The sequence below is a fragment of the Zea mays genome, chromosome 1, assembly GCF_902167145.1.
Source record: "Zea mays cultivar B73 chromosome 1, Zm-B73-REFERENCE-NAM-5.0, whole genome shotgun sequence".
Taxonomy (NCBI): domain Eukaryota; kingdom Viridiplantae; phylum Streptophyta; class Magnoliopsida; order Poales; family Poaceae; genus Zea; species Zea mays.
The window spans coordinates 225,268,851-225,279,274 of record NC_050096.1 but is presented as its reverse complement, the minus strand read 5'-3'; the positions used below and the strand labels follow the sequence as shown (position 1 = coordinate 225,279,274).

The 10,424-nt window shown below is 41.1% G+C and overlaps 1 protein-coding gene across 1 annotated transcript; it reads left to right on the top strand.

Moving 5' to 3' along the window:
* The first annotated feature begins 571 nt into the window (after positions 1-571).
* On the top strand, positions 572-9,138 carry LOC103643337 (putative wall-associated receptor kinase-like 16). Its single transcript, XM_008666498.3, has 3 exons — positions 572-1,556; positions 4,586-4,729; positions 7,779-9,138. Exons 1-3 carry the CDS (start codon positions 605-607, stop codon positions 8,987-8,989), a joined length of 2,307 nt encoding a protein of 768 aa, XP_008664720.1. The 5' UTR covers positions 572-604; the 3' UTR covers positions 8,990-9,138.
* Positions 9,139-10,424: the final 1,286 nt, after the last annotated feature.

The window sequence follows — 10,424 nt, the reverse complement described above, 5'->3', positions numbered from 1 at the left end:
TAAAGCCATCTTTGCCGAGTGCTGACCATGGCACTCGGCAAAGAAGGAAACCTGGGAACCGGCAAAGTCATCTTTGCCGAGTGCTGTTGCCAAGGCACTCGGCAAAGATACCGGTAAAGACACTCGGCAAAGAAGCCTCCTTTGTCGAGTGCCTACTAGAGCTCTCGGCACAGGGACTGGCGGTGGGGCCCACTGGACCAGTCTTTGTCGAGGGTCTCTCGAGCAAACACTCGGCAAAATTGGCCTCTTTGCCGAGTGCCAAAGAAGGCACTCGGCAAAGGATCCGTCACCGTCACTTGGCGCCGTGACGGTGACTTTTCTTTGCCGAGTGCCCGACAAAAAGTACTCGGCAAAGAGGTTGTTGCCGATGTACAGTTCGTCGAGCGTTCTTTGCCGAGTGTTACACTCGGCAAAGCCTTTGCCGAGTGTAAAATAGCCTTTGCCGGGTGTCTGAGACACACGGCAAAAGAGCTGATTCCGGTAGTGATCCACGGTTCACGCATTCACCCACGCAACTGTATCATCTAGGTTTAGGGTCCCATATAAAAAAGGTAGTGTGCAGGAAAGATTAGGCAATAGCAGTTCAGTGAAGAAACAACACTCAATGGCCACAGGCTCAGCAGCTTTAGCGTTGGTGTTAGCGATCGCGGCGGCCGCGGCAGAGACTCCAGCACCAGCGGCACCGATAGGGCCGAGCGACTGCAGCACCAGTTGCGGCGGCGTGAGCGTGCCATACCCTTTCGGCTTCGGGCCTCCACGCTGCTACTGGCCAGGGTTCAACCTGACATGCGACAGGAGGAGAGGCCAGCTGCTCCTCGGCGACGGCACGCTCCGGGTGGCCGAGATCTCCCTCCGCAACGCGACCGTGCGCGTGGTGCGCAGCGGCTCCATCATCGACAGCGCCAGCATCACCTCCGACAGGAACGTCTCCTTCGGCGGCAGCTTCATGGACCACGGCTACATGCTGTCGAACGGCAACGAGCTGGTGCTCTCCGGGTGCAATCTGGTGGCGACGCTGGTCGAGGAGCTCGGGGTGGGGCCCGGCAGGTCGGGCATCATCAGCGGCTGCGCCTCCTTCTGCTCGTTCCGCAACAAGAAGGTGGACAGCGTCGGGCAGGCGGGGGGCAACAAGTACTGCTCCGGCATGGCGTGCTGCCAGGCGCCCATCAACTACTACAGCTCGCCCACGGAGGTGCGCCTCAGGTGGCTGGACGCCGGGAACCACAGTGAGGCGCTGACGTTCCTGCCGACCTACGTGTTCGTGGCGGAGGAGGGGTGGTTCGACCAGAGGCCGCTGGCCGACGAGCTGCTGAGCGTGAAGAAGAGCCCGTCGAGGGCGGCGCTGGAGGTCCCCCTTGTCCTCCTGTGGGGGGTCCGGCAGGGCCTTCCGCCGCTGCCCAACTTGCCGGCCAACGCCACCACGTCGTGCTCCGCCGACGCAGACCGCATGCTCTGCAAGAGCGACCACAGCGTGTGCGCAGCCGGAAACTTGGGCTATACGTGCCACTGCCAACGAGGTTACGACGGCAATCCGTATCTCGTCCATGGATGCCAAGGTTAGTTATAAATTACCATTCCAGCCAGATATGATCGATGCTGGTTACCCGAAATGTTTTGTTGCAACAAGTTTTCGATCGTTTACTGAATATTTCCACAGTTTTTGATCGTTTACCGTTTGATTATCACAAATTAGCTAGTAATCTTGTTAATGAGTCGTGTCTGAGAAACTACCAGTAGTACTCACATGGAATTTTTGGTGCCCAAGTCATCCGTGCTTGACGATGACCTTTATGGGTGCGTGGTGCCAATCCTCTGATGGTGCTGGTAATTATTACCATGTTTAGCCGTATTTGTATCACACAACATATATTTCAATTCTTTTTTATCTTCTACTGAAAAAGTCAGTTTGCTTCTATTCAAGAAATATATATTTTGCTTCCATAAATTGATTGTGACAATCAGGACCCAGTATATTTTAGTAAAATCCATGACGTTATGAGAAACTGCTTCGTGAATCAAGGCCTCTACGTATCTTTTACTGAAAACCATGACGTTTTGGCCGAAACAACTGCTCTGTGAATTAGTCAAGATCTATCTTTTACTACACTCCATGACCTTTTGTCTGATGCTGCTCCGTAAGGAAAACGTCCAAATGACTGCCACTAGAGTCGTACGTACGTCTAGCTAGATAGTAAACTAATATTCAATTTCCTTGAACTTACATCGTCCTAGCTTTGATGTTCAACCAACGGGGTATTTATATGCACTGTAACTAATAGTTAGCTACTAAAATTAGCTGAGACATCCAAACAATCTAGCTAATAGTTCAGCTATTAGCTATTTTTGATAAATTGGCTAATAGTTAGGTAGCTATTTGTTAGCTAGCTAATGTCACTATCAATTTTTAGTCAACTAATTATTATCTCCAGTGCATTCGTGATAGTGGAATTAGCTAGCTAACAAATAGCTAATTAATTTTTAGCTAATTTTCTAAAAAAGCTAAGCTGAATTATTAGCTAGAGTGTTTGGATGTATCTAGCTAATTTTAGCCACTAACTATTATATCTAGTACATTCAAACATCCTTGAGTCATAGATTATGCGCATGCATATGAATAGTAGCCGGCCGGGTCCACCTAGACCGCCGTGTGAAATAACGACGGGTGTAGTGGACTGGCATTATTAGCTAGCTAGCTAGGCGCATATATTGACTTGAAGTCGTCGTTTTTTATAAAAAGTGGTCGTTGATGATGGTGGGCTGGTCAGGTCGATCGTGGGCTAGCAAACTTTGCACTAGTTTCTCAGTAATTTAATTTTTCCCCACAAAATTGGAAAAGTTGCTACAACAATGTCTCTTCCAATTCCCATAGGTAGCGTGAGTCCACGGCTGTACAGGTGAAAACATAACTCAAAAATGATATTGGAGAAACGATAAAAAAAATATTGGTAACCACCGAAACAAGGGAGAGATATCGGGGAAAAAATATTGGTAACCACCGAAAACATAGCTAGGCGCATATATTGACTCAAAAATTGTCTAAACTTTTAAACATTCTCCCAATTGCTTATTGACCAACCTCTTCCTTACACGCTGGTGCTGTGAGCCTGTGAGGGAGGCCTTCTTCGACGATCTTCTTTTCGCACATCATCATCGGGATGATGTTTTCGCATGTCCCCATTTATTTTCATACACATATCCTATTATGTATCACTACCATTTTTCCATAGATGTTCATCATTTCTTCTAATGATGATCCTGTCATCTATGTTTCTCCTCTCACTGAAGCTCCTACCATGGATGCTCCTCCTCCACCACCATTCATTTATCCATACCCACATAGATATCCATATGGTGCTCCTCCATTCCCTCTCCCATATGGACATTCATGTGTTTTCCTATAGGACTCAAATGAGTCATTAGACAGTGATATGTTTATCTATGCATATGGGAGGAGAGGGAAAAAACGAGCCATCATTTTTGTACCAAACATTTGTTATAAAATAGTAGGAGACTAGTTGAAATGAATGTGCTACAAATCAAGAGTATTCTGTAAATAATCAGACTTTGAGAGATGTTTAGATTTACTCCATTTGTCCCATTATATTAAGGGCCTGTTTGGCAAAGCTCTAGCTCCAGCTTCTTTAGCTCCAGATCCTGATCCTTGTGAGAAGCTGATCCTCCTGATTCTCCTAAAGAATCAGAATCATTTTTAAAACTGTTTGGCAAGTAAACTGATTCTTGTCTTCTGAAAGTTGGTGGTCTGTGGCGATTGTCTGTTTTACCCTTTGCAGTTCAACTTTGTTACAAACCAATAAGTAGGATGCATATACGGAAAAAAATTATGAAACAATAACATATAAAATATTCTCATAATAGTAGTGCATAAAATGGTCTCAAATGTTTAATCCATAAATTGACTCGTTATGTTTTTGTCCAATGGCAATTGCGGGTAATTTCGATCAAACTTTAAGGGGAGGTTCATATTTGGTTGGTTGAGGAGCTGTTTTAAGGGAGGGTGGAGCAGGTTTTTTTAGATTCCACCTTTCTTCACAAAAACGACTCCCGATCTTTCGACTCCACACGAGAATCAGTTTAAAAAAATACCCGTTTGGCACGGCTCCTCCAGATTCTCGCTTAGAATCAGGAGCTGGAGCTGTGCCAAATGGGCCCTAATTGTTCTGGCTTTCTACCCGCTACAAGAAATTAGATTCTCTAATCTGGACATAAGTTGAGTCCAAATGCTTAAATCTAGACATAAGTTGAGTCTAGATGCATATAACATGCAGTGAATCTAGACACCCTAAAACACTGCGATGCGAAGACGACGGATATAATGGGACAGAAGGAGTATTAGGAAATGAAAATGGATATAAAATTCATTACTTTACTTATCATGTAAATAGAAAACAAGAAAGTAAAACAAACCAAACCACTTCTGATTGTGCAAATGACGTGAAGTTTGTTGCAGCCTTGTGGGAATGTCTAAGGAAAACATATACTTTGGAGTAGAAGGCCTTTGTTTCCATGAAAAATGCATGTGTTTTGTACATATGTTGGAACAATTAATCAAATCATGTCATCGTAGATACCAATGAATGTGAGCGGCCACAAGAGCACGGGTGCTTTGGCGAGTGTATCAACACAATTGGAGGTTTCAAATGCCAGTGCCCTCGAGGAACCCATGGCAACTACACCGTCAGAGATGGCTGCACCAAGACCTCAACTACAGGTTAGTACGTCTCATCTTCTTTAACTTCGTTTTGGTACCACCAGCTTTTGGTACATTATCAGTACCCCATATGCGTCCTCACTACTTTCATCGGGTTTACTTATGGATTGCCTTCCGTACACATTTGTTATCGTTTTCTTTAGACGATTAAAGGAATAAGTTTATACTAGCCATTTATACATGTCTTGCTACGAATTTTATATATCATATAAATAGATATTGAAATATCTATTCAAATATAATTATTGTTTATTTTTAAACACTAAGACATATGTGGTCTGATGTTTAGCCCCACATTTCTGGAGCAGAGGGTCGTGGGTTTGAGTGCTCGCTTTGTATTATTTTTTATATAATTATTGTGGCAGTTGCACAGAAGGGGTCAGGTGCTGAGTAGTCGCTGAGGTTCACACTTCATAGGGCAGTAGATGAGACATCGCTGGGCATATAGGGCCCACAGGGCACGCCACCTAGGGGTGAAATTTAAGTCTAAACGGAAACGGAAACGGTTACTGAAAATACGAAAACGGAATCAGTAGAAAAAATCGGAAACGAAAACGTTTAGATCTCTTCCGACCGTTTTCGGAAATTACCATTTTCATTCGATATTTTACCGTTGATAATAAATTCGATATTTTTCAGAAAAATACAAAATCTGAACTGATTTTATAAATTCATAATAAATTCATCTTTGCTTAGAAACATATGAAACTAATTCTATTATTTTTCTAAAATCAAGATCTATCTAATGGTATATAGTTTAGATAGTTTAGAATCGTTTGAAACTTTTATAAATCTTATTTATGTTTTCTTACCTATTATTACTTTTAATACATATATTCATAATTTACAAGAGAACTTTAGAAGGACCAAGAGAACACTAATTATATTGACTATGCCAAGTAGTAAGAGTACAGTTAGAATGTAAGTGTGTCATATCATTATACACATCTTGATTCTACTTTATTTAAATATATAATAATGGTTTTATTATTGTATGATTTCTTACCTTATATATTTATTATGACCTCCTACCTTATATGTTATTACTAATTTTATATAAATGTATGACTTGCGTGATTTATTGAAGTCAATTGAGGGTACATGTTAAAAATTTTATCGATCGTATTTTAAATTCCGATCGTAACCGGTGTAATTTTTGTACCGAACTTTCGTTTCCGATGTTTTCGAATTATCGACGTCGTTTTCGTTTCCGGAATTTCTGTTTTTGATCTCGTTTTCAAGGAAAATATGAAAACGGAAATGGTTTTAGTGTTTACCGATCGTTTCCGACCGTTTTCACCCCTAACGACGCCGAGGCGGGGCGCGTGGGGTGGGTCCAGAGTGTCAGCAGACGCTGAATGAAGCCATGGTAGCACATGTGCCCACATTAGGTTCTTAATAGAGTAGATAATACCATGATCTTTAGAGACTAGTCTACTTCACACCCTCACATTTAAAACGAGTTGTTTAACCCCTTAACTATACAAACCGGAGAAATAACCCTCTAAGCAGTTTTAGTTGGCTAACGTGACATTGATTTAAGTGGCACTTGTTTTGTCTTTTTTAGTTCTATCATTTTATAGTATCCAAAATTTATACAATTTTACACAAAAAATGATAATTATATATTATATTTGCCTAATTTTTCTAAAATTTTAGGAGTAACAACAAAAAATAAGGGGAACATAATATCTGGTTACCAGTTTTGTGTAAAATTATATAGATTTTGGATACTATAATAGACGAAATTGAAAAAGACAAAACCGGTGTCACTTAAATTAGTGTCACGTCATCAAAACTACCAACTAAAATTATCGAGAGAGTTATTTGTCTAGTTTTATAAAGCTAATAGGGTTAAACAACCAATTTTGAAAGTGAGGAGGCGACGTACACCACCCTCGAAAGCTTAAGCGGTTATGTAGACTTACTCCGACGATAATACAACTTTTCACCTTTTTGCAATGGGGAAAAATTGACCCTTCAACAATTTTATAGTATTATGCCTCAACTCTCTAAAATATGCTATTACTTTTTGTTTCTTGTAGCATAATGTAAAATATGTTCTTATTACGTTTCGAACCTTGTGAGATTACATTTATTAATCTAGCTTATTTAAAGTGTCGATGAGGTGGATAAGGTTTTAATTCTCGGTGCGATTTTTTTTCGATAAAGAAGCTTTATCAATTTTTAAGGTTATTCATTCGAGTTGATACAACGTCTTAAAAAACTCTTGACTTCTACATAGCGAGATGCACACAACCTATAAACAGATAAAGTTGTACCAAACACACTAATAACTATTAATTCGTAGACTAGACCACCATGTACGTGTCTAGGTAAAAAAACTCTTTGACCACCTGCTCCTATCTCGTTGCGAACTGGTGCTCAAAAATTACAATATGCTCACTCCGTTCTAAAATAACAATGTTTTAGTTTTTTTGTGATAGGCTAGTGACCAAATATCAATATATTCACCTATCTAAGGAAAAAACTTGCTAATTAAATGAAATACTAGCATAGCAAAGTGCGCGTACATTGCTACATTGTTTTATTTATGCTTGTGTATAGAATATAAGACACAAATATACGTGTTATGTTAACTAGGTGGGTATAAATATGGGTTTGGAACCAACAATCATGATTCGAATTCTCATATACACATAATTTTAGTTTTTTTACCTTAATATTATGGATCATCCTGACGATAGAAACCATGAAAACATGAAAATTAATATTTTAATATAGTAGAGACTTATAGAGCTAAAACATTAACTTTTTTAGACAGAGGTAGACAGGTAGTAGAATCTAAAAATGTTAGAAAATAAAATATACAAACACTTTTAGGTTAATTAAATAAGACTTTTAAAGCTACTAATAAGCGGACGGATACACTGTATATGTCCCTTAACATAGTTATATATGAGTGTACTCGATCGGTGTTTTCTTCTAAGATAAAAGCCTTCTGGTCCAAAAAAATAATGGCATGGCTTCAAGTTTCTTATTATCGATGGAGCGAGTAATATTACTAACACCCTACTCACATACACAGGGATAAGCATCGGTATTGGAGTGGGTAGTGCAGCAGGTTTTATGCTTCTGGTTCTCGCAGCAATCTTCGTGGCTCAAAGGCTAAAACAAAAGAGGCAAATGATGTTGAAACGAAGGTTCTTCAAGCAGAATCGTGGACAACTGTTGCAACAACTGGTATCTGCAAGGGCAGACATTGCGGAAAGGATGATCGTGCCTGTAGATGAGCTCGCTAAGGCGACAAACAACTTCGACAAGGCTCGTGAGGTTGGCGGTGGAGGGCATGGTACCGTCTACAAAGGGATTCTATCGGATCTACACGTTGTTGCCATCAAGAAGTCGAAGATAGCAGTCCAGAAGGAGATCGACGAGTTCATAAACGAGGTGGCCATCCTCTCACAGATCAACCATAGGAACGTGGTGAAGCTTCTTGGATGTTGCCTGGAGACGGAGGTTCCGCTGCTGGTCTACGAATTCATCTCCAACGGAACGCTCTATGACCATCTACACGTGGAAGGGCCCCTTTCTTGGGCCACTAGGTTGAGGATCGCAGCCGAAACTGCGAGTGCTCTCGCCTATCTTCACTCGTCGGTTTCGATTCCAATCATCCACAGAGACATCAAGTCTAGCAACATACTTCTGGATGAAACCATGACGTCCAAGGTGTCCGACTTCGGAGCTTCCAGATACATCCCCATGGATAGGACAGGGCTGACGACAATGGTTCAGGGAACGATTGGATACCTGGACCCGATGTACTTCTACACGGGACGCCTCACGGAGAAAAGTGACGTGTATAGCTTTGGCGTCATTCTCGTGGAACTGCTAACAAGGAAGAAGCCGTTCTCGTACTTCTTCCTCGACGGAGATGGCCTCGTCTCACTTTTTGTCAACCTGCTTGCTAAAGAAAATCTGGCCCAAATACTCGATCCCCAAGTCGTAGACGAGGGAGGCAAAGAAGTCCATCAAGTCTCCATGCTTGCGGCCGCATGTATAAAGCTAAACGCTGAGGACCGGCCCACAATGCGACAGGTAGAACATACACTCCAAGGTCTTCTTGGATCCAAATCCAAGAGGTGTGTCCAAACTGGTGGTGTGAATGTAGAGACAACTGGAGAGAAGGCTATGATGAATTGCTCCTCGTCGAAAACGGAAGGACAAAGCACGCAAGAGTGCACCAGAAGATATAGCATGGAAGAAGAAATGTTGATGTCTGCAAGGTATCCTCGGTAGAGAGACAGGCTTTTCGCCATGCATATATGTACGTCAAAAGCATCAACCATAGCTACAATAGTCATGTATTGATATGTGCTAACTTTGCCTACAAAATTTGTTACCGTAATATTTATTTTATTAATTACCATAAAAAGTCTTGATTACCATATGAAGAAGAAAAATCCAAAAAATTAAATGCACCTTAGCTTTGAAAGAAACTTCACTCCAGTAACTCGATTTCCTTTGTCAAACCATTAAATATATCCAGTGACGTTTTTCTGATACAAATATTAGATGATATTTTGTTCCGTTGTACTCCCTCATTCTCAAAATAGTAGTCATTTTAGAAAATTAGTGGGTTCATACGATTTTTGGTGCATATGTTTTATATATATGTCTAGATTTATCATCATCCATTTAAATATAAACATAAAAATCAATAACTAAACCGACTACTATTTTTAGACATAGAAAGTATATAATATGGTCCGGGGCGAAGCCAGGCAACAAAGTCATTAGGGTCAGCTCGACTAATTATCATCTAAATACATTTCTCACTACAGTAAAACATGACATTTCCGACGACCAAAGCCGTCAGAGATAAACCCTAAGCTGTCGGAAATAAGCTATTTCCAACGGTCGAAGGCTTATATCCGACGGTACTTGTCCCTCGGCCGTAAAGGGTCGAAAATAGCCTTATTTTTTATGACAGCCGTCGGACATAGCTTATGTCCGACGGTCACTATCGGCCGTCGACGATTATTCCCGTTAACGGTCTTATCAAATTTTATAGGGCTGGGTCACCCGATAAAACATGTAGCTCTGCTGAGTATGGTTGCTTTAGTCCACCTAGTTTTCTCCAAGTCGTCCAGCTCATTTAACTTCATGAAGCAATATCTCTATAGAAATTTAGTTGTCCACAACAAAACAGAGGCAGATTTCTCAAAGTCAGATATGATTATGTTCAATGAGGCCATCAGTGTCTTAGGTTTTGGTTGAGCTCTCCTTGGAAGGCAAGCATTTTAGGGGGTGTTTGAATGCACTAGAACTAATAGTTAGTTGGCTAAAAATTGTTAGTATAATTAGCTAGCTAACAAATAGCTACCTAACTATTAACTAATTTACTAAAAATAGCTAATAGCTGCACTATTAGCTAGGATGTTTGGATGTCTCAACTAATTTTAGCCGCTAACTATTAGCTCTAGTGCATTCAAATACCCCGTTAGACTAATAAGCAATAGTCAACTTTGCTAGAGAGCCTAGAGTGGTTTTTACTTGTCCTAGTTTGACTAGTTTGTACTCAACACTTATATCACTATTAAAGATATACACTACCGGAAACCGCTTCTTTACCGAGTGTCTGAAGCACTCGGCAAAGCCTGGAATTGACACTTGGCAAAGAAAGCTCGACGAACTGTACGTCGACAACGGCTTCATTGTCGAGTACTTTTTA